Genomic DNA, 25750 nt, shown 5'->3' with positions numbered 1-25750 from the left:
CAAATGCATAATTATCGTCTCTTTTCTTCTGTTACTAATTTTGGGGATTTGTAGTGTCATGCAGCCTGCCTGCTTATTCCACTGAGGTTCTGGAGATCTCAGTGTGGAGTGGGCAGAATTAGGCCGCAAAAATAATTTTAACCTTGAATATCAATAATGTATTTCAAAACCAATGGAGAATTTGTAAATGCAGTGGTTATGTTACTGAAGACATAGGGGACATCATGAACATTCCAAATTGCTAAGGAGAAATCCAGTACTGTGGGCAATTAAACAATGAGCTTTTCCTTTTACAATTGCCTTTACAAGAGACTGTGCTGCAGCCCTGCAGCCAGCAGAGGGAGTGCTGACCTGCATAGACAACAAAAGACATTTCAGAGTTTCACTAGGTCAGATTGGTCAGGTCAGACTGCAACTATTAATTTTAAAGGATTAATCTTTCTCAATTCAAAATCTATTTTATTTAAGTAGAATTTCACTCTGGCTATGTGATTATTACTTCAACGTGTTTGATATCAAGAAGTAATTTGTTAGGTATTACATTTCTAATGCACTTAAAATGTCATTTAATTTCCCAGTGGTATGTTGAGTCAGAGGGTGAAAACTTCATCGATTTTTGTCATTGAAAGAAGAAGCACAATGCTGCTGCTGCTGCTGGGTGTGGATGAAGGCACATTTTACTGGCTCATTAAGAACACAGTATTTTCCTACATGTGCTGCCTGAGCTGGTCCCTTTAGGTTTTAATAAGGTCCGTCTGTCTTGATGGGAGTATAAAAAGTAATATAAATCATTATTATTGTTGTCTAATCAATTTCAACAGCAGACACACTTTAAAATATTAAATACATTTTTGGTTTGGGAATTCTGCAGTTCATAAAAGGCTCTTTTGAACATATAATGATGGACACTTAAAACAAAGCGTATTGGTGCAGCCTATTGGATTCACAGTCTATTGCAGGCTGCTGCCATTCATTAAGCTAGAAACAGCTTGACTCATTGGACTTGATAAGCTTCTATTGGATATTAAAACTATAAATGTTCACATTCAATAGTTTGCTGTAACTGATCAGACTGCTGTAGCCTGGATCTTTTTCATAAGGGACGAGCTTGATGCAAGTGGAGCCTCGAGTTGTGAATGTATCCTTTTGCGGTTAAATGGTTCCTGACTCGCAGGAATCTCCTCAGCACAACAGAAAAGCCTCTGACTGGGTAAGGAAACCAAACCATCACTGAGCGCACGGCGCCTCATCCAACCAGCGCCAGTCCCACGAAACCGGGGTGAAACTACACATTTAAACCATTAAAGTGACTGCAACTAGACGCTTCTGCTCTTTGAATTCTTGCTCTCTATTCAGCCGCGGAAAGCTTCATCTGAAGTGGAACTAACAACGAATCTGATCACCGATGAATTCCGCGAAGTTATCAGCATTTGGAAGTGAGGAGTTCGACAGGAATGGAGAAAATCCAAGTGGTGTTGAGTGGATTACTTCTCGAGTAACCCGCAACGATGTCTTCGACTGATTTGAACTTTGATTCAAAAAGAAATTCACTCTCCGAGGAGCAGTTCTGAACATTATTATCTGTATTACTGCGGAGTTCAGGAACTCTCCTCCACCAGGATCCCCATCATCGGCTCTGCAGTAGAAGTTCTGATTTTGATGAAATAGACAACAAACAGAGCGCATTCTAACTGGAGTTACACCGTTTCCAGCTGCTCTTGAATGATGCCTCCCTGTTTGACGGGAATTTACTGTCTACTGGCATTTCTACAGATTTGTTCAGGTTAGTTGCTTAATGCCAATACAGCTTTCCATATATTTCAGTTTTCGGGATGGGAAGTTTCAAAATAATAGCTAATGTTCTGCATGTGTATGAGAAATAGCAATGGTGGAACAGAGACAGAGAAGTGAGAGGAGATGATGAATTTGCTAAATTTGATCCGTCATGGCACCCTGCGGGTATTTCGGTCACCTTTTCTCTGTGTAGCCAGCAGTACCTGTATGCGGCCCATGTCCCATGCTGCTTACTGCCTGTTTGCTGAAAGTGACCCATCTATATGCCCTGCCACAGTCCAGTTAAACACAGCCTTTTACAAGCAGCTCTTATCACACCGCAGAAATTAATTGCCATAAGAAGTGTCCTGAGGGGAAAAAAAGGGAGATAGAATCAGGTTTATGTGAGAACATGTTGCTTTACGCATATGATAAAATCAATGGCATGCCCAAATGCATGTGAGGAGTCAACGCAGGGCATAGTAGGTTATCATCCTCAGTCCTCTGTGGGTGTATATATTACATGAGTTGCAGGTTAATTAGAAGCAGAGAGACTTCACTTGGACAGTCAGACCAGTGAGGATGTGTTATTTCCAATGGATGGAAAAAAGACAATATTATGCATGGTAGATTCACTACTAGATAATTCTGGAAGAAATACTTAAATGCATGTCTTTATTTTTGTATTATATGATATTTGTGTTGGGAAATCAGGCATTGTCAAACATCATGCTCACTGGGTGAAATCTGAGACAGAGACAGAGAAAAAAGGCCAAGGTTCATTGTGGGAAAATTAAACCAAGCATAACACTGATATTGCAGGTGGAGGTTGGGGTGCACATCAGCAAAGACAAGTTTTTGTTGGAGTGCTGACAACATACTTACTTCCCACTAGACTTTACTGGCTCACACACTCACACATATTTTTCTTTAGCCTTGATCACAGCTGATATTAGCCACTGTGTCCCAGTCAAGCAGCAGACCTCTCAGGCCTATCCATAGAAGGAGCATCAAGCCATCACTTCCTCCACCCACTAGGACTGAAAAGGCACACTAATATTATGCAAAATATAGTAGCACCAACTACAGTTACATAGACTAATAGTAGGTAGCTTCAGTCCAGATATTAGATAACAATTTTTACCTATGCACCTGCTGTTGGGAACGAGCTGGTTGAGCCTGGATGATTTTTAGAGGTCTGAGGGGCTATAGAGGGGGAGTTTAATCACAGCCCACCAAATATACATTAGGCTGAATGCCAGGGACAACAGCACACCAAATAGAGAATAATGGCTAAATCTCTCCACTGTATATTTAAAAATAAAATATATTTGAGTGGACTTTAGGCTAGAATAAAGCATCAGCCTGACGTCGGAAAACAAACAAAAAAATACAAAACAATAATTTTTGTGATTATATTCATCAGTAATCTTACAAAATGTCAGTGTATCTCTTCTTGGAACCGCAGGCAAAGGCACATAAGAAATCACAAATGTTTTTCAAAATTTCAAGAGTCCCTCAGATTCCCTACTGGCGCCAGTCTTGTTCACTCTGTAAGACAAAGACAGCTGTCAGTAACATTAGCAGTGGCCACAGACTGAAAAAAGAACAATGTGTTTTCAGCACTAGAGCTTTCATAAGTGTCTAACACTGAGTGATGGCTTTATTTGGTGCTGGACTTCCTTTCCTTGACAGTATTGAGGCAGATTTCTTCAAGGTTTTTGCTCCTATGAGAGATGAAATCATCTTGCCCACTTCAGAATTCATGTGGGTTAAACGTTATTCTTGAGTGTGACACTAATCTTGAACAGATTATGATATATTATTTTAAGTTGTATTAATATCACACTTTTCAAACCAAAGTTAATGCACCAAAAGTTCTTCTTAGCTTCTTTAACCAGCAGAAGCTGTACAGTGTTAACATGTGGATATAATACAGCCTTTTACCAGCTCCATTCTTAAATTTCAGTGGTGACTCAAAAAAGGAAACATACTAAGGCTTGCCTATCCACATCCACAGCACAAAAATGTGTATGACACCAATTTTCCAGTTCGTTGTCTCTAAATTTCCAAACTGACAAACTTGGTAACCACGCAATCCAGAGAGTTTCGAGAGTAGTCAAGGAGATTTGTGCTTAAATTAGAGGTGTTGTTGCATTGGAGGCACCCCTTCATCACAATTTTTTTTTCAGACTGCAAGCAGCAAGCTGCCAACATAGACTTCAAGGATCAATAAAATATTTTATTTGCTCCTTACTATTGCTTTATTACATTAAACTAACCCCTTACTGGAAGCCCAAATACTAAGAGTATTTATTCAATGCTCATGACCACTAAGCAACAGGAGCTTCTCTCTTCTTTCTTTTTTTGGCCAAAGGACCAGTGCAGTGGACCAGACTTCTGTCAAATTGTCACTGATGGGCCCAGCACTGCAGTTTTTAGCCAAAATATGTGAGTTGGACAAGGTTTTATCACCTCTTGTACAGTAAATGTACATGGCAAAGGCCCTGTTTGAACCTGTGACTGTGTGTGTGTTTACCACATCCCTATCCCACCATATATTGCAGGGATTTCTAGACATTATAGCTGGGATAGCTGCCAGGTTTACATGCCTGTCCTTGAAAATAATTCATGCTTAAATTGCAGAATGATTTTGTATTTTTTTCCACCCTACTTTTGTTTAATGCATACCAACTCATTCCCTTGTATGGTATCTTGACTGTAGCGTAAAAACGTACAGTGGTCCATCATTAAAACATCGAGCTTTTAAAGCTGAGCTGTGAAGTGACTTCATCATACTCAGAACTGAGGGAAACCTGGAACTCCCCTTCGTTGAGAGTTTAATCTCTGCATAATAAATCTGCCAATGGTAATTGGATGATACATAATAATCTAAATGATGGCCATTAAACGCATATGCTCGTGTCGAGATGGCTTTGTCCCTTTTGTCCCACAGATCTAAATTATGTATCCCCAGAGTGATGCTGTGACTTGCCTCGCCATTCCACCTGCTTTGTTTGATGGTCTGTAAACACAAAAGGAACCACAGGAAAATAAAAGAATGGCCCATCCTGTTACTCTTTGTTACGATGGTTGTCTCACAACTGTGCTTTCAGAGAGAGTGCAGGATTTGTTAACCTTATCAGTTCTGCTGGGACTGATAGGATTAATATCTTCATAGTAACTGTAGTAGCTAAGCTAATAACTAGGCTAATTACTTTAGCAATAAGTAACCAAGGTCCTCTGAGGCTTATTTTACCTTTATAGAGCCTCTCATCCATGTGTGAAGAAATAAGTACAAGAGGGGCTCAGAGACCTGCAGAACACAGCCTAATTCCATCACTGGTGTGTGCAACAACCCCATAGGGAACAGTCTGACTGAGACATCTGGCTGGCCTGCTGGAGTTAGTTGTGCACAGGTCAGAGTTCACGTGTACTTACTCATGCTGCTTTGGTGACTGACATTCATGGCTGCAAGAGGTTGACTGTTGGGACCCAAAATACTGCACAGCACTTGTTACAGAACGCTGGACTTTAAGTAATGATGGCTTGATTGGTGTAAGCTGGCCTGCTGTGTCGTCCCCTAAGCTAACAAGACTCCCTGTAGTCTTTGTGAAGGGGACAGTGATGAGCTGAGTCCCACTACTAATGAGGACTTCTTCGCTATGGATGATGTGGCTGATAGGACATCTTTGTATACCGACGAGAATTACTTTGTTTGTTGGAAATTCCTTCTGTTCTTCATTAAAAATAATGCAACTAATAAGCTTCACTGGAGACCAGTTTGGTTGGAAAGCATCTTCATTAATGTTGTTTATTTGTTGGAACACGCCAACATGTGGGATGATAATAAGAAATAAAAGTTTAAAAAAAATGTATTCAAGGTGTGATCCCTCCCTGCTTCATTCATACGGTACTGACAGAGAATCCGCTGAAAATACTACTAAAATACTACTTTTTAAAGAAAGGTGCACTGGTTTCTTGCTAATTTAGCATGTGTTCTTTCATTCTTTACTGCTGGCAGCGACTCTGCCACTCCCTGCTTAATCAGCTTTGAATGGCTTTAAGCAATTTATATTTTTCTCACCCATCCTTGGGCTCCATCAGATCTGGTTTGAGAGCAGAGCATCCACAGTCAGCCCATGTGAAAATGAGGTCATGTCAAATGAACATTGTTTGACACAGGTGTTTTTGAGGTCATTGTTACCTGAAAAATGCTCATGAGAACCACCAGTAACTGTTCTGGCAGAATAACAGAGACTGTATGTCTCTTGTCTCTCAAACCCCTGCAGATGTTGCTGCAGTTGTTTGATTCTGACTGAATGAGCATACATGCATATGTAATGGTGTTAGCGTAAGCTTGTTTTTAATGTGTTTTTTCGGATTGTGTGCTGAGAGCTGTGATTCATGATTGTTCCCCTTGTTTACTCACTGGTTTCCCGTGGTGCTGTGAGGCCAAACATGGTTGCCAACCCTGGGGAAGGCTACTGAGAGATTTAACAAGTGCCTGCGGGCCTGGAGTTCACAGGTCATCACACCTTCACACAGGCACACATACACATACAACTCCTCATTTTGAGGAGGATCGATTACTATCTGCCTGCCCCACAAAGGTAGCAGGTTCCTTGCCTGAAGGATCCGCCCACACCCTTACTACTTCCTCCAACCTTTACTCATCTCCGTGAAAAAGAATCACAGAATAGTTCATTTGTTCGGTCAGCTATTTCAGTTACATTGACAAGCTCTTATTAAAGAACAGTAATGTCTTCATTAGGTGCAGCAAGAACTTAAGCATGAGCTGAAACAAAAACATATATAAATTAAATGATAAAAATAACTAGATTTTACTATGCAAGTTGCGACGGCCCACCCATCTGGCTTCCTGTGCTGTTCTGGTTTCTTCTTGTAGGAGCCTGGGTGCGTCGTCAGAGCAACTGGCTGCACCTGAGAGGTGGGAGGGGCCAAAGGCACTATTGCTGGGCAGCCTCAACCTATCCTCATGGCCTTCACACCTTTTTCATTTGTTGTGGGTTTGCATCTGTCACTCACACACATTTCATTCATCCATACTCACAATACTGACTACAACCATATCGCCACACTCCATCTTATTTTCTTATTAATTTAATTAATTAATTTGGCTTCGGACTTTTGTGTGTGTGTGGACTCACTATGTTGTTACAAGTCTGAGCCAAGTTTGTAACAAAGTATTAAAGCCTAAAATATGGAACTAATATGGCTTTGCTAAATTATTTGTAATTTTAAATTGATTTATTTAATCATTTTCATCTTGTACTTGTCACGTCGAGATGCTGCTCTCAGTTCCTCTCAAAAAACTGTCAAGCGAACCCTGAATAGTGAACCAATAGACATGCTCATCTGGATAGACTAGCTTCTAAGCTCAGAAATTCCCGTGGGTTTGTGGTTTTCTCCGGCCTGTTTGTACTCCTTTGGCCTTAGTTTCCTGTTCTGAGGTCAGTGTCCAGCTATGGCTATGTGCTGAGGCACTTTGGATAATTACTTCTGTGAATAAATCTGCTCTTTATAGTTTTGAGATTTTACAACTGATTGCGAAGACATCCCACACCTGCAGTGAGTGTTTATGAATCCATCTTGTTTCCTACATTGATAATCAAGATGGGCTGAGACTGGCAGATCGTTTCTTTCTCAGACAAACTGTGTCTCTACAGTATTCCTCAAGGATTTGGGTTTGAGAGTAATTGGGAGAATTAATATTTTGAAAGGACAGCTTTAAAGGTCATAGTAATAGTATGACTTCAGAGATGCTTCTAAAGGCTACCTCTGTGTGAGTCATCTCCTCTCCAGTCAGGTGGCTAATAATCAATGGAATCCATATCCTCTTGGCTGACTTGGCTTGGCTTATAGGATCGATAAACCAAGTCACTGGGAGCTACTGATGCGTTCAGTTCAATTGGCTGTTAAAATAATGAATCAAGAATGCATTTTTGAACCATCAAACTGATTTGATTTTTGTGGTTTTGAAATTCTAATATTATTATTATGTATTCTGACAGCTTTGATCAGAGAACATCTAAACCAAACCCAGTCCTTCACTTGACTTTTCAGATCCCAGTAAGCCTTCAGTGATGATGAAGAGAGCGGGTGGATCAGCATGCCAGTATGAGCACGATGCCCTCAGGACTGACCTTGTTATTACAGGGAGAGGACCTACCTAATGTTACCTTCATTAACCAGAGGTTGATGTTGGAATGCAGTCTCTCAAAGCATCTTGAGCATTTTGACATACAGTCTCATTAGCTAGTGGGAGAGCCAGTGGGAGATATTTGTATTACGTAGGCATCGCATGATATTGCACACACTATGAATGAAGATTGAAAGGGAGATATTGGCCGAGACAGATGCCTGCAGTCTGGGTATATCAGTTTGGTTTATTCTTAGTAACAAAAGCTAATTTCTCTCATTCAGCATGATTACCGAAAGAGAAATTTAAGTCCTGTAAAAGAGATTTTTGTGTTTAGTTTGTTCGATACAGGGATTAACAACATCAAGTAATGTAATATGTTCTAATAGCTAAATTATGTAACAGGATTATGATGTTCTGTTATCTATTCCATTATAATAATGGCCATCATTGCAATATCCTAAGCTTTTTTGATTTTATTTCACCTACTGTATCACAGTGCTTTTATTACTTTTCTTTGTTACTTTTGAAGTTTTGCTGACCAGTTTACAAGAAAAGATCTTTTTATTTTCTCCCCACAGTCATCAAGAATCTTCAAATATTCCATCTGCTCTAGAGTTTGTGTAAATAAGACAAAAAAAAAAGCGTCTTGGAGACGGGCTGTACTTTCTTACATTCCATTTCTTCCATGCTGTGCTGGGTTACAGTGTTTCTGAAGGCCTTCTTTTGATAGCCAATGACATCTTATCATGTTTTAAAAAAAAGTCCCTAGGTTAATGAGGGAGTAACGAGGTAAGAAAGGTTGGACAGGGGTAGTGTCAAAGTGTTAGGAAGAGGGAAGCACTGTGACATCTGCAGTCTTTGGTGGCTATGTTATGAAATACAGTAATTAACTCATACACAGAATCTGTATGTATGAACACAGAGAAAATAAAAGGAAACTTTCATACAGTCATTAATCTCACAGACATTTTGATCCCATAGCCTGTGATTTTCAACTTCAATAAGAACAGACCTACACTTTACTTCTAATCAACCAAAGTACCTGCACTGTTTTGCTCACTTCAAACAGCTGCTTTATTATGACGTGCAAGATTGTTATCAAGTGTGGACTCTAGCCAGATTTAAAAAAAAATTATGTCAAATTGTTGCCTTCAGCTTTTTTTTTTTCACAAATCATTGTAATTATATTTAACAGTCGAGTAGAACCTCTATTCACCAGCAGATCATACCAACATGCCAAGATTTCCAGATTGTAAGCTAAGCATTGCACTCTTAAAGCAGTTTATTGAAACACACAAACGTTTTACCACAGAAACACCAGTTAAAGCACACACAAAGGTCACAATAATTATGAAAGCATGAGAGACTTTGGACTCAGTCAATCCACACAACATAGCAAACCAAGCTGGAAAGCTGGGCTTTAACTGTATGCCTTACGTCAATAACCAACCCCAGAGCCCCCTGCCAACGTGTGATCAACAGCAGCACCACGAATGGAGCCAAATAAAAAGCTGTTCATACAGATAAATTCTCTAATTACTACCAGATGAGCAGTTTTAATCACCTTCTAAAAATCAGTTGGAAAAGCTTATCGAAGGGTAAGCTTTTAACTTTTCATAGAAAAAAGGATTGAAGTCTGTTCATAAACGCTTTAATCCTTCATAGCAAAAACAGAGTGAAAAGCAATTTGTCAGGAACAAATCAGTTAAAATGATATTTGCCCAGTGGAAGTGATTGACACAAGCAGGTTTGCTGTGAAAAAAGAGGTCAGGATATTATGGAGTTCCAGAAGCCAGTTCTCATCCATGCTGAACTCTGACTTGACTGCTCTCACTGCGGTGCTTTATCGCCACTTTTGCTCCCTGCAGGTTCTTTGATAGAATAGTGTCTGAAAAATATACACATACTGTATAAGAATAGGGTTTCCTCTTATACACTGCATTTATAAATTAAGCTCTTGCCTTTATGTATTAATTTAGTGATATTCCCATCATCAATTGAAAACATTAATCTTTGGAATAGGTAATGTCAAGAGGTACACTCCTATTTGTTTTGTGGCCACTGCGTGCTGCAACTCAACTAGCAGATTGCATCAGAATTTCTTGGAAAAAAGATTTATAGTTATGCTTCGTAACACCATTAAAGGTCTATGATATGTACATTTTTAATAAAGTGCAACAAGATCTAATATTTAAAATGAGGACTGTATTTTCACCAAGGTAACAATGTGGCACCACCAGCAGCAGCAGCAGCAGCAGCAGCAGCAGCAGCAGCAGCAGCAGCTGTGTTTTGATAAGATTTGCATTTGGTTCCTTGGCTTGACTGCTGCCAATGTGTCAGACACCCGTTGCTGTTTTTGAATCAGTCAGAATGCTGCCTCAAGATTTGAAACCATTTTGAGAAACAACAAAACACATTTGTGCATTCTTTCTTTATAAGCAATGTCAGGTTAGTGTGTTACATTGTGAAAAAAAGACCAGTAACATGCCACCCTTTCATAAATCTATTTCTGGTTAATACATTTATTAATCAGAGGGTCTGATAGGCAAGGGAACGCAGTTAGACACCAAAAGAAGAAGTCAGTCAAACGACCTCTGATGTGGACAGAGAGGCATGTGAATATGCATTTGTAAATATTCTTTATCCTGCATAAAGTCTTGCAGCACAGATGTTACCAAGAAGCACACACAAGTGACACAGGTGGCAGGCAGCTCAGATAGTTGGACATCAGTATCATCAGTAGAGAGGGCATGATGTGCTTTGCAGTCTGCATTTTGCTTACTCGCTCAATTTTTTTAAACTTTGGGCAGAGGATTTTTGCTAAGCTAAGCTAACTGTCTCCTGGCTCTAGCTTAATACCTAACAGTGACTGGTATCAATCTTCTCATTTAACTCTCGGCAAGACAGCGAGAATATTTTCCAAAATGTCGAACTATGGCATGTAAGGGTATTATTACCATAGACCGGGGCTAATCGTAGAGCTAAGTGAGACCTATATTCCTCTGCTTCTACACAGGTTATTAACAATGCCAGCAAAATTTGAGTGAATCTGCAGCACTATCCTATAATCTCCTGTGGCTGAATGCACCCTCTTATTAATGTCCTCTTGGACTTTTAAGCTAATGCTATGATTGCTTTTAGTGTCAATGCAGTCCAAAATCCACATCCAGGCCTAAGGACACTGCCTTTTCATTACAGAGTCAGTAATTGAGAGTCAAAAGAGCAGTTTAGAGGCAAAACTGAGCTTGTTTCTGTGTTTGAATTTATGTGTCTATTAATATTGAGATGCTGTGTACTTTAGTAACCAGAATAAGTCCTGCGAGAGGGCTTCAGTTTTGTAGATGAGTTTGAGTCGTCACAGTATGACAGTCCGTTCACATCTGGGCTGCCACTACCAGGGGCGCAATTAGGACTGAAAATAAATGTAGGTCATGCAGAATTGCACTTGTGACATGCAATGACACAGCATGAAGCTAATGTAATATTAATGTATTGATTCAGTTGGTGTAGCAAAAACATTTTAAGTGACAGTTTTATAACTTCAAGCCTCAAAGGAAATTAAGGAAACATGATAAACTACAGATGGTCAAATATACAGTCTGTATACTACATTGTTACTTTTAACTGCTGAGAAGATAAGGTAGCTGTATCAAATTAGTACACAGTATGTACGACTGACCCAAAGTGGATGTTTTTCTTTAATAAAAATAAACGGCCTCTTTGCCACTTCAGTGTCTTTATTCATGGGAAGTTTGACTTTCAAGCTCTGCCTGAGTGATAATCAATGGCCTATTCAGCCACTTTACTTTCCACTGAACATTTAATGGAGTGAGAATAAGCCTCTCAGATGGGCTGCTGGCCTTTCCAGGCAGTTGTGCACCTATGGTGTTTCTCATCACAAATATAGGAGGTAAGCTGCTTGCAATCAGACGCCTCAGCTTAACTGTTCCTATGTCAAAGCATACGGTATATAGTCAGTATATAGAAAGAAAAATGTCTGAGTATGCTGACATTATTTGACATAATTAGGGATTACCAATAAACAGTATTAGCATAGCTGGGAATATGCCATGCACACTAGACCAGCAATTCAGTTTAATGTCATGTGTGAGCAAATCACAACATTTCAACAAATTGAAGCAACAAAATATTATTCAATTCATACAAATTGCAGGAATTTAAGATAAAAAATGCAGTATGTTTTGCCCTCTATGTTTGTTTTTGGTTTGAAAAGCAAACCAGCACCACTGCCTGTGTGTCATTGACATCCTGATGGATTTATTCTCAAGTTGAAGTGTACTGATGACCTAGTTGGCTCAGATGTTTATTGTGTACCAGTAATGTTCTGGTTCGATTCTGCTCCGAGGCTTGTTACCTTCCCAGTGAGCATTTAACAGCTGGCAAACAAAAGTAGATTTATTTTTCACAGTACTGTATTATTGCACTGTAAAAAAAACAAAAGCAAAATAATTTAGGTCCCGTCTTCATGAAATTAATACATGAATAAATATGTGCTTTTCAAAATGTGATGATCTTGAAAAAAATTGAAATATTTTGGTTTTGAACTGTTGGTCAGACAAAGCAAGTTACTTGAAGACATTAGCTTGGGCTTTGGGAAATTGTAATGGGCATTTTTCACAATTTTCTGACATTTTAAAGGCTAAACAATTAATTGAGAGTAAAAAAATTGACAGATTAACTGATGTTGAAAACAATCATTAGTTGCTGTTCTAATTATTTCAAAATCTTTCTCTGCATCTTGTAATATGAATTCTTAAGCCGGTTGTGTGTTAAGCTTGCAAGCGTATTCCTCATGCATTTCCACTCAGTTGGTATCTTGCCCTGAACATCTGGGTGCCGCAATTGGGGGGTGTTATCATGTCCATGACCTTGACTCTCCTCTCTGGAGATTGCTTCATTGTGCATTGTGTTGTTAGCAGGGAGGCAGATGAAAGAAAATCTGATTTACAGAATTGTAATCAAAGTTTTTCATAACTTCCATGTGATTAAAATCCCCTGTACAAATGCAATTTAAGGAGATCAAATGTGTTTGTGCGATGTAAGAAAGAGTGTGGTTGCAGACACCTTGTCCTGGCCACACACAGGCATAGAAACACACTCACATTCCTTCCCCCACATACTTGAGTGAATGACAGTGTTCAACTGTTCCACTTAATTGTAGTTTATACTGCCTGAGAAAGAATGTCTGGCATTTATTGGTTCCCTGTGTTTTACTTTACAAATGAATGAGTGGGTGTGCATGTTTGGAATACGTGTCTCCTAGGGATGAGCAACACAAATTGTTTATTTTCCAATGAGTCAGTTTTTTTTTCTTTGTTTAAGGAATAATCTGATGTTTTGGGAAATAACTTATTCGCTTTCATGCCGAGAGTTAGATGAGAAGATTGATATCACTCTTGTGCCTTCACAATAAATATGAAGCTAAAGCCAGGTGTTAGCTTAGCTAAGGTAAGCATAAAGACTGGAAACAGGGGGAAACAGCTAGTTGGCTCTGTCCAAAGGTAAAAAAGGTAAAAATAATAAAATAAAAACCCACTCCCACCAGCACCTCTAAAGCTCGCTAATTAACATGTTATATCTTGTTTGTTTAATCCTTATAAAAACTGAAGTGTAAAAATGACAAGTGTTGTTAAAGTTGTTAAAGTTTATGTGCTCATCATTTCTAATTAATTTTGCTTCAGTATGGAGAAAATGTGTTGTAGGTGAGCATGTGGATGGTTTTAAAGATAAGTATTACTTTGAGCATGATTTTGTCTTTTGTGCTTTTGTGCAGCCTTTTATTATAGAGTCTGCACAGTTTTATAAAACAGGTCCCTGGTCTCTCTTATAGGCCCTTTGATGTAGCGCTGAATCCACATTAGTCAGAACTTGGCCTTAGAAGAGAGAATTTGTTGGATGTTTTGCTGACATTTCTGTATAATCAGATGTGCTTTAAATACCAAAGGTGGTGCAGTGATGCACAGCAAACACTTGCATAAAATCACCAACTTGTCACACTAATACTTTGCTGCTGTGAGTTAAGTGTCACAGAGTCAGACGGCTGCTCTGGGTCTATGAAGTGTATTTTAGGATGGAAATGCTGACGGCACTCATTTCCTATTCAGACAGGATTCATTCTGCAATATAAAGCCATACTTAATCCACTAGTTTTGTGTAATTGAGACTTGCACTGTGTGTCAGGCCAAAGGTGGAGACGTGCCAACATCCATCTGAGATCCATCTTGCTGGCCGCTCTAATTCAAAATTACATTTTTCGTTTCTGACTGCTAACTATACATAAAACAACTTGAGTAGTTTATTTAGTTGAGGTTTTGGTTGTGGAACCTCTTCGGTGCTATGGTGGTCTTTTGTTTCTCTGTGTAACTCATCTGTCACTCAAATGCTCTTTTAGCCTCTAAATTTTTCTATAGTCTCATTTAGTTTTGTTCTTTTGATATCTGCTTTGTTGATCTGGCCTTGGATAGTAGTCTATTCAAACATGTGGTGTCATTTGACTTACAAGAGTATTGCTGTGAACTCAGAAGCTTCTGGAAATCTCTGTCTCGCCATTAAAAGTGTGGACTTTGATCCACAATCTAGCCTATGGGTCACAAAAAAAGAAGACTAAATGACTTTTACAGACTGAAACAAAGAGATTTCCTTAACAAGACATAGCTGTTCCTTTTACTGCACACTGTTAAGCCTCCCACAAAGTCTACGTGCCATTATTAGCTGTGCCTGACTGCTACTCTTCACACAGGTAATCCCACAATACAGCAGCTGGAGATTTACCATTTCCACCACTGTGGCTCTGGCAGGCTTGGTGTCAGAGTCACTGAGCAAGCTGATTGTGTCACACAGCTGTCAGCAGCACCAAAGGGTGGCAGTGCAAAGCATTCTACATCAATACATCACCATTGCTTTTCTAGTACTTGCTTATTTGGGAAAACCACAAAGAGACAATTATGCACATTCCTCAAGAAGTGAATTTGGAGGTTTTTGAGTTTGAATGTGAATCTGAGTTGAAAACTGTAACCTAAGTCTCCAAGTGATGCTTCAGAAACATGTGCATGTGTGTGTGTCCATGTGTCTGTCAGCCTGTCTGAAGTGTTATACCTTTGGAAAGGATAATTTTTCATACTGAGCTGACAGCTAGTGTGACCTCAGTGCAGCAAGCTAATTTGATTGTGATATTTGATATTTTCTTTGTATGTAGCAGTCATAGTAGCCTCCTTTCATGCACTCTAAATACATACAGTATTGTACTGTAAATGACACTGGGGTAGGTCTATTCAAGACCACCAACGTTGCAGTAAATTACAGTCATAGCTGTCACATTGTGTTATTACAATCTCAGTGCTCCTGATTTGTTGTTTTAAAGCCTCTACCTTCCCTCTTTATCACTTCTTCTGTTCCTTCTACTTTCCTCATATAATTTATCCCCTACGCATTCGTTTCTACCTTATGTATTCACCAAACCTACTTAAAAAAAATACAAAATACCTAGCTTGTTATTCCAACATACTATGGCTTTCTACTCAGTCTTTTATGCACATTTTAGTTGATTCTCTAGAGAGAACAGTTGTGGAGAAAACAGACTCTACACACCTCCTTTCTCACTGACTGAGGCACTATACAGACATGCTCCTTTCTCTTTTGTGTTTGTTACTCTTCATTCCCATTCTCTCCCTAGAACTTCACAAGACAACAGAACTGCCTCAGGGATGACTGACAGAAAAAAACATATTTATAGGGGCACAGGTGCTACAAATGACCTTTGGTGTGTATGTATGTACTCCATTGTGCACCTGTGTGTGTGTTTTTGCATACTGATTGTATGCTGGCTGCTGGCCCTTTGCAGATAAAGCCTGGTCTTCTGGGGGTCCACTTGTAGCGGGCTGATATTGCCTTTCTGTAATGCCAGGGAGCTTAGGGAGCTGCATGGACCCTTAGGCATCAGCCCAACACAATTAAGAAAGGTAGGCAGCATGTGTGACCGAAGGCCACACTGGCCACCTTGTTTGTATTGTTCTGTTATAGGTTTAAATGTCTAGACTGTGTACAATTGTACTTAAATGAAATATTTACGATGTATGCCCACCGCTATGTGGGTGGTTTTGCCTTTTTTTTTGGTTTAGATAGCTAAATGTATTGTTTTTATGTGGTTTGAGATTATGTTCCCTCATTTTCTCAGATTCAGAACTCTTTCAGCATCAAATGTGACAGGTAACTCCTTCATTCAGGCAACATTATTTTCGGTTGCAAATCTGTGGGGCACAGTAATTAGTTTTACTGCAGGTGAGAACCTGGCTTTGTGCTCTTACCTTTCTAGGTTGTGCTGTTGAAGAATCGGTTCACCCAATTTACTTTATTTGATCACAGCACTGAAAAATGTCTGAAAATGTTGGGCGTTCGGTCAGTCCACCACATTGGTGCAGATATCCATGGTACCCAGAGGATGAATCCTAATAGCTTTGGTGATCCCCTGACTTTTCATCTAGAGCATCATCATGTCCACTACTTTAGTTCATGACCAAATACCTGCAAAACTAATGACATTCCCATCAGGTAAGTGAGAAAATGCGTTTTCTTGTTATTTGCGTGAACTTCCCCAAAAGGCTGGTTGATGTTGCGTTCATTTCCCACATTGTTGCCTGACATAATGACTCAGATTTGGTCACTACCAATCTATCACAACAGACCTTCAAGCTACATTTGCACTGTGCCAGCACAAAGAAAGGGCCTGTTGGTGCTCTTGTTAAAGAAAAAGTGCCGGGGGGTGTTAATGAGGAGCAGTGTGTAATTACCTGCCTTTCGTACAATTCAACTTTTTGTCAATTTTTGCATTCATTAGCATGTAGCCTTTTAGCTAGGTCGACCACTTGATGGCATTCAAGGAAAAGGAGACAAAGGAAGCAAATGGAAGAAAGAAAAAAAAACGAATAGTCAGGCAGTGGGAGGGCTTATCTCAGCAGTCCACATCAATTTACTCAGACTGCTACCATCCAGGTAATATGGAGCGTTTGGATGCAGACATGCAAATGTCAGCATACCTTTCAGTTTTTAATGATGAGCTTGCACACTTATCAATCACCTATTCTTCTTAACCTTTTGTGTAAGAGAGGGGGGTTGTACTCTACCTCTTAAATGATATCCCATTTTCCTTTAGAAGCTTTCGGAAAAGACAGTAAATTTAGATTTGTGCGAACACACAAAACATCTACCACACTACCCAGTGGATCAAATTCTCACCCATTTCACACTGTGTGAGGTGTTATCTATCTGGGTAAACACTTGTCTGTGTGGGATTTATTGGTTGCAGCGGGAGTGTAGGAGCTCATCACTCGCTAGCGCAATGGTGATTATCTGCTTTACAGGGCCATTGGCACATTAAAGCGTGACCTGCTGAAGACTGTGTAAGCTAGTGTTTGCAGCAGCATGAAAGAACAGAAAAGTGTTCCCAGAGCAATAAAACAGGTACAAAACAGAGGTTGCATGACTGACATTAATGCCACATTTCCTTCATCTTCTCCATCTCTCTTCACTCTCTTTCTGTATGGTGTTGTTAGCAGTCTTTAGGACGTGCATTTTGGTTTAGGATTAAAGGTGATCTTAAATCTGATCTAAAATTCTACAAAACAATGACTCCTGTAGCTGTTTTATAGAATCCACACAAGATTCTCCAGCATTCACACAATACTGGAGGGAAAAAGAAGAGATAATGACTGAGGGTCTGTGTGTGGATAGTGTTGGAGGTGGGCTTGCTTGGGGGATTGGAAAGAGATTGAGGGAATGTAAGAGGTATTGGAGTTGTGAACCTGGATCTCATTAGGGAGGTTTGCTTTGTCCTCTACCTCAGAGGGACTCATTGTTACACCGTTTCTTTGAGAAGACCAGCATGATTGACATATCAACAGTGTATCGCGGATTAGAGGTGATTTTGTGGTTGTTAGTGTGAGTATGGTTGGAGGTATTGATTTGTATTTCTATGGCTGCTTTAACGATTTCAGAGGCTGTGGTAAAATGTGGCTCCGAATGGTGAACATGGAGCATAAATACATGTATACTCCAGTAGGGTGGAGGAGAGAGTGATGGCTCATGTTGAGGATGGGTATCCTTTCTCTTTTGCTCAGAACATTAGAACATGCATCTATGGAAAATACAACAGTGACACTACTACAACACTAACACTATAATCCCATTATAATGCAGCCTAGAAGCTTTTCTCAAAAAACGGCATATGAATATTTCTTTGTACAAAAACATCTTTTAAGGCTAGACATGTTTTGAAAGATATTACTTCCTGAGGATTTCACGTCAGCATTGTTTTTTTTAATTTACAATGCCTCGTGGGGTTCCAACTGCTGAAACAAAGCAAAACATTTTATGAGCGACATGCGATTGTGTGGTAATTATATTGTCAAACTGGATTATTGTTAATACAAGGCACTTGCACAGCAATAATAATGTGCCGTGTCTAATTCCTTTAGAGTTGCTGCTGTTTTGATTAGTACTACTCTTTATTGCATGGAAGGATTATTTGATGAATTTTACTATGGCTCTTTTTGGTGTGTGTTTTTTATATTCCATTGACATATACAGTAAGTCTCATATATCTAATATGACAGTAAAGTATATTTCTGGAACTAATTCTCTTCTTTGTTTTGCCACCTTTGCACCCTTTTTCCCCTCCAGGGTCTCGTCTTCGCCAAGAAGACTTCCCTCCCCGCATTGTGGAGCACCCCTCTGACCTCATTGTGTCCAAAGGGGAACCAGCCACTCTCAACTGTAAGGCAGAGGGCCGTCCGACCCCTACGGTGGAATGGTACAAAGATGGGGAGCGCGTTGAGACGGACCGCGACAACCCCCGCTCCCACCGTATGCTGCTGCCCAGCGGGTCCCTCTTCTTCCTACGCATCGTCCACGGGCGACGGAGCAAGCCCGACGATGGCAGCTACGTGTGTGTAGCCCGAAACTATCTGGGCCAGGCGATCAGTCACAATGCATCCCTGGAAGTAGCAAGTAAGTCCTGTTGGTGTGTCTTGGTGTTTAGTTGTTACAGTGCTGAGAGCTTCGATAATTCTCTTAAAACATGCACACACATATATACATGACCAGAGTCACACATTAGTACAGAAGTCTACTAGATTGCTAAAGTTTTGACCAAGAATAACCAAGAAGCTATTTCTACTACAAAGGAATAATACGCAGATGTCCAGAGAATAATTATCTGAGCTCTTTTAAACATTTTAATTGATTTCCCAATCTCTCAATGTGCAAGTTGATAGCAGGGATTTTAATATATTCAAAGACAGGAAACAGCTTTTTTGAAAATGCTAAAGTCTAGACAACATTTGCTCAATATAACATTTAGATAGTGTCCTGCATAAAGTCTTCAAGCAAGCAACTAAAAAAAAAAGTAGGAAATACTTTAATTCTTACTAAAATGTATCACACTCTGTTATATTTACATTGCATTGAGTGTCTTCACACTTTCAGCTCAACCTATTGCATTGATGAAACATAATATGCAAATCTGTTTTTCATTTTGTTACTTTCATTCTAATATTGGTCATTTTTATGGTTGAGGGACAGGTGGAAGTTCACTATGCGACCCACCTGTCAGACATGCAGCAGCTGTGTGTCTGCTTTAGTCCCCAGGTTTCAACAAGTGCTGAGTGTGTTCCTAACAGGTGTCAGTGTCAACTCGCTGAATCGTAGAGTTGCAAGTGTCAAGTGTGTGGTGTTGCCAGTTAAACAGCCTTTCACTGCAGCATGTCTCAGGAAGGAATCTGTCAGGTTGCATGCAACAACCAAATGTATGTGTATGTATGTATGTGTGTGTGTGTATGTATACATGTATACACGTTAGCTAGAGTGATGGAATGAAGCTTGTGAAGAAGCAGACAGAGGGCAGAGGGCAAAAGGTCAGGGCTTATGACCACGAGTAAGTGCAAATGGTCTGTGAATCCTTATGGAGCACAGTTTCTACAAGTCCAAAAATACAGGAATCTGGCAGACAACAAGAGTAAAGAATGCGCTGAAAGAAGGAAGTGTCGGTGACAAGGGTTAACAACCGCAGCCATGCTCTCACACACTGCAGAGCTCCCCATCCCTTTACTGTCGATCCCCTGCTCTGCTCAGCTGTGTCAGCTTGCAGAGCTCTGCCCAGGCTCGGTCTCCTGGGCAGATATTCGCAAAGGTTTTAGAATAATAATACCCCTCCAGTATCCGTTTTACCTTTTGAATTATAATGAAAGAGATGGTCAAACGGTATCACGGTAATGCTAGATCAGCACTCCAACCCTGAGAAGCTCAGCCCTCTAGGGGGAGAGTTTATTACTCGGAGTTCACTAAATTTACTGGCAGGTTTTAAGGTCGAGGAGGAACACAGAGAGGACTTGTTGAAGCTGCCTGGATGAGTTATGTCTCCCTCCTTCATCCTTCAGAGGTCACACAGATTCATGGGTCACCCTGGGGCTGGATAGTAAAACAAAACCCCCTTTGGCAAATGCTGCTGAGTTAGGGAGTTTATAAGAGGACAGAGAGGCTGGGGAGTGTTAAAAAGAGGATTGACCTCACTCTGTCAATAGACCAATGTAGCAGATAATTTGTCCTGTCTTTTTAATGTGATTATTAATTTTGTGCAAGGTTGCTTTGGCTAAAGGGAACTGTGTTCACAAGGCTGACTGGGTTTCACAGTAAGCTACTGTTTGTGAATAATTTGCTTTTACAAACAGTCTGTGCACACACACAAAGTATTATCATGTTACTATTATGTTTCACTTATTATGTTTGTCACTCAAAAATCACTCAGGCAATAATACTGTCTAAGCAGAAGCGTGGATGGCAATCATTTTCCAGTATAAAGATTTTGAAGTGAGTCTGAACAGCCATACAATTCTAATAACATCATGTGCTATATACTGTATATACCACAATAGGTGCATCATAAGACACATTATTAGTTTTATATTATAACTTCATCTTAAAATGCTATCATAGACCCATATGCAAGTGTGTAATCGCCGCAGGGTACAGGGGGTCACGAAATGGAAATTTGCCCCCCCACTATTTGTTAGGACCAGTCAACTAATGCCTCCAAAAGCTAAAAGAAAGCACATTTTCTCCCTTCAATATTTAGTGTTTAACCGACTCCAAAATACACTGGGTGTTCACTGAACTCCTGCTTCATGTTGGTTTACATGTCAACCAGCAACAGTGAACACAACAGCTGCTAGCGAACACATGCCACAGTTTTAGGCCGTTTTGATGACGTTAGCATTTAACTAAAAGCACCACTGTGGCTAAAGACAGCCTCACTGAACTGCTAGCATGGCGGTAGATTTTTTGTCATGTTACTGTATGGCTGTCAATTTCAATATGTCCAGTTTTGTATTTCATATTTATAAAAACCTATGGATAATGTGAATATGCATTGTCATCAAGCTAAAAGGCTCTTAACTGTAGTTTCAGAAAGGTTGACCTATTAGTGATACAAGGTTTTCCCAGAATTTCTTAGATCAATACAGCATACATGGAACAAATGCAAAACCAATTATGATCCAAAATTGTATTAATTACGATTTAATGTGATGGACTTTTTTCAGTTAATAACAGAAATAGATGCATGATATGATACTAAAGTAAAGTATGAAATATATTGCGTTTATTAAAAATATCCTTATTCAGTGTTTGCATAGTAGACAATACTTAAGTGCACTGATGAAATAATGACATTAGTCTATTTAATGAATATTCTATGCTCTGCACCTGTCCCTAAAAATAAACATTAAATAGTCATATTTGATTTACACGATTGGCTGTCCTGAATATCTTGTCACTTTATATAATATGTTGAGTTCATGGACTCAGCTACTCAGGAAGGGAAGACACTGCAGCATATTGACAAGAATTCCACAGAGCATTAGTCATTTGCTCTCTTATCGACAAAGTAAATGTCAAAGCTACAGTGGACAATGAATATCTTATAAAAGCCTCAACTCATTTCCAAATGAATTTACTGTATTCAAACTTTTTCTAATGTCGCTATGATTTAGAGTGAAGTAAGGGAGAGATGATGAAATGTGGCTAGACGGCTGACAAAAGACAGGCTGACAGATGTAACGTGATGGGAGCAGGAAAGGAGTGACAGAGACAGACGCAACAGAGGAGAGAGAGGAAGAAGTGTCTGTCCTTCAAGGCACAGAAGTGAAACTTGTTTGCAGAAAATTGAGGTGACGTCGTAGAGACAGTGACAGATGTAGTGTGTGCTGGTGCCTGAAGCGTGACCACAGGGTTGAAATACTGTGTAAGCACACACAACATGCTCACACATATGTGCACGCGCATGCACGCACACACACACACGGATCAGTGGAGCTCTGAGTGAAAGAGATGAAATAAAAAAGGGGGAAAAAGACATATAACTTAGTTCCTATCCAATAAATGTCACAGAAGACACTCAGCATATTTTTTCTGCCTGCAGGGACCCTAGAGGACCCTGGGAAATGAACATATGTCCTATTGACCTCAGCCACTTGATTCAATCATGAAGCGCTTTATTGAGGTGAAGGCAAAGTCACAGCCTGTGTACTTTAAAGGTTATTGGATAGTAGACCTGTTTTAGGTTCAGTAAGGGAGAGGAATAAATGATATTCTTAAACTAATTGGACACTCACTGGAAAGTGAGGCTCGTGGCAGGGCTGACGGTTAGGTCACAACACTGCCGTGATGAAGTAATGAGCCACAGGGAAAGACAACGATACAGCCACATCACTTCTCACGCATGTGAGCATATGAAGAGAAAGGCCGAAACCTCTGATTCCTCCATTTGTATATTCCGATAGATTCGTTTTTATTTACGTGGAACACAAATACATTTGGCACATCACACATGGGACTACAAGACACAGCTGCCAAAGCCAAAAGAAAAATCAATCATAACATTATATACTCTATATATGTATATATTAGGGATGTAAACGAATACATTATTCGGATATGAACAGATAATGTGCTCATAACAGATATGAACAGAATTCTAATTTTTATAGTAACATTTGTCCCCTCCACCCAACAGATGTTGCAAAGCTGTTATTTTTACCTCATGATCGTATAAAAGCCTGGCACTTCGTGTGACCTCACAGTATACAGGAAACTGAGGAGCTACAGTTTATTTTCATCTGGAGGTCGTGCACCTCTTTTTTTTTTATATTACATTATACAAAGTGACCAAATGAGCTACTATGGTTTTGTCAATTGCTTTTTCATTTTTTATCATAGACACTTCAGACCAACTTTACATTCATCTGGACCTGCTCCCATTATGGACACAACCTCAAGTTTTTAAAGAAAAATAATGCAGTATATTGTTGCTCAATGCAACTCTGACTTTCCCACTGTTTAAACCTCTGCTTCTATTCCCATTATTTATTTCCATCAAGACCATTAACAGTTTCACAGCTTTTATTTAGACTCAGTAGACTTTCGAATACAAATCATAATCTATTATTTGATTAATTTAGGTACATGGTTAAAATATTTTATTTTGTATATTTTGTTGGCAGCTAAACTTATATGTAAGATGATTATAAATGGCAGTAGAAAACAATTTAACACAGCAAATTAAGCAGTCTAGATTAGATTTCTAACAACTTCTGGTGCATGCCCCCGCCGACTTTTGTTATAGATTAGAATATAGATATTTTTGTGACATATACAAATACAGACACAGATAGAGGGTGCATTACACCCCTAATATATATACATCTATATTATTTCAGGTAACATACATAAACAAAGTTGAAACTTTATTTGGTTAAAATTTTGTGCCGAATAGCAGAAGAAGAATCAGAGTAACCACAATTGCTTCAAGCCAGATTTGTGTCCCTATAAAAGGCTTTTTTCCTCATCTCAGGCTTTCTCCAAGTAACTTATACGTTTCATGCGTATAACCATCTCAGTGTTTGTGCATCTTCCATGTTTAAAAATCTGTTTATGTTATCTGGCTAAACAAAATATTGAGGGATTCTTAGTTAAGATGACAATAGACAACAATAGACAAACAAGTTTTTGATATTTGTGAGATGTAATAGTAGACAAATACACTTTAATACCAGATCTCAACTGGGCACATACAAATCCATGCATAAATTATATTAAACAAACCTCTCTATACTGTATTCATATTTCATCATCTTAAATGTATGCAGTTTTATTTTGTTTTTATATCTTGAAAAGGGAAAACCAATGGGAGACGTGATTACTTGTGGTAATTACAAGAATGCATTAACATGACAGACATGTTCATCGTAACACTATACTCTCTGAAGTGGATCATGGGATATGCGCAGCTCAGTCAGACTGTGAGATTGACAGCTTAAGGTGGGACCCCTGGTATGTCTCCCTGTCCGCTCCTCTTTGATTGTAATCTTATGCTGGAAACGAGCGGGTGCAAGAGACGTACGAAGCAGAGAAGAGAGAGGCTGACTCTCAGAGGTCAGGTTCCCCCTCTGCCTGCCCCTTTCCATTAACTAATGGCTCCTCACTTCAAATGGCTGTCACTGTCGCTGACAGCATCCTGTTGTTTTCACTCTGGATAAATGCAATAAAAGATTCTAAGTGGCAGTAGAGCTGTATGTCTCAGGAAAGTTGTCATTTTCTCTCCGTATGGATGAGGAGTGATATTGTTTGATAGACAAACACTGACACATTGTAACTGCTCTTCATCCACAGCCACAAAGTCAGATATCAGTGTTTATTTCCAATTGCCTGTGACAGCCTGTGAACACTGTGCTAGCCTCTTGTTCCTCATCCTGTTTTCCGCTCCCTTGTTCTCTCCCAGTTGGCCTATGGTTAGATCAGTCAGTGAATAAGTATCACACTCTGGGGGCAGCTGGTTTGTGTTTACAATCTGGAGACTGGGGGCGAGTGCGCTGCAAGTATTGTCTAAACAATTTTAGTCGCTATATTCCCTTAGGCTCAGCGTTTCCAAGAGCCATATTTGTGCCAGAGTGTCAGGACGTAGGGAAAGAGTTTGTTTGGCTTCCTGCTGCACGGTGAAGGGAGAAGAGAGAGGGGTAGTACTAAAGAGCTTCTGACAAATACCATATGGCTCCTGGATGGGTGACAATATTATCAGAATTTATAATTGTTCTTTTGTGTGTGTCTGTGTGTACATTGTGTCAGGGCTGTGCTGTATACATACATATGTGTGTTAACTGAAACAACAGTTGCTACTTTGACAGGAAAGAAAGGACTGACCTTCAAATCACTACATTCTTTAGCAGATTATTGAATTATACCATTAATTTGAACTACCTTTGTTTTTTTGGACACTTTCTCTGGCCTTCATTTTACAATAGAGATATGATGTAGCCATGTCAAGAAATAAAGAAACATCTAGCTTTATGTGTGATAAGCTGGCAGCCATTGTGAATTATCTGCACTGCTGAAGATTCCCCTATATTACAGAAATGGCCATGGCCATGTTGTGTATGCAAGTTTTTTTTCCACTTTTCTCTTTTTGTGCTTATCTTTGGGGAATAAGTTGCTGACGAGGAGAGTCGTGGGTAAAAAAAAAGCCTGGGAGTCAAATCAACAAATTTGTCCATTGAAGATAGACTGTTGTGTACAGTATGCCCCTGTGTGACCATATGTGGGTGACATTAAGCATATGCTTTGGGTATTTCTCCATTTCTTCTGCATGCCCCCTCACACCCCTCCAAATCATGTTGGATATAATTTTGTTGTGGGTAATGTATTCAGCTCTGGTTGTTGCTGGGGAGACACTGTTTGGCTCAGCTCATT

The 25750-nt window shown here is 39.6% G+C and overlaps 1 protein-coding gene across 5 annotated transcripts in view; it reads left to right on the top strand.

Annotated features, from left to right (window-relative positions):
* Positions 1 to 25750, top strand: part of LOC122888546 (roundabout homolog 1-like) — an 84114-nt gene that overhangs the window by 10440 nt on the left and 47924 nt on the right. For 3 of the 5 annotated variants that reach the window (XM_044223134.1, XM_044223138.1, XM_044223133.1), the window contains exon 4: positions 18635 to 18961. In XM_044223134.1, coding sequence (XP_044079069.1) covers positions 18635 to 18961 — 327 coding nt within the window. Of the gene's footprint in view, positions 1 to 975; positions 1784 to 4150; positions 4225 to 18634; positions 18962 to 25750 lie in introns of those variants that run through there. The other 2 variants (XM_044223137.1, XM_044223135.1) reach the window with 2 other exon arrangements.

The sequence above is a fragment of the Siniperca chuatsi genome, linkage group LG14 (genome assembly GCF_020085105.1).
Source record: "Siniperca chuatsi isolate FFG_IHB_CAS linkage group LG14, ASM2008510v1, whole genome shotgun sequence".
Taxonomy (NCBI): domain Eukaryota; kingdom Metazoa; phylum Chordata; class Actinopteri; order Centrarchiformes; family Sinipercidae; genus Siniperca; species Siniperca chuatsi.
This window is presented reverse-complemented; position numbering and strand designations above follow the sequence as displayed.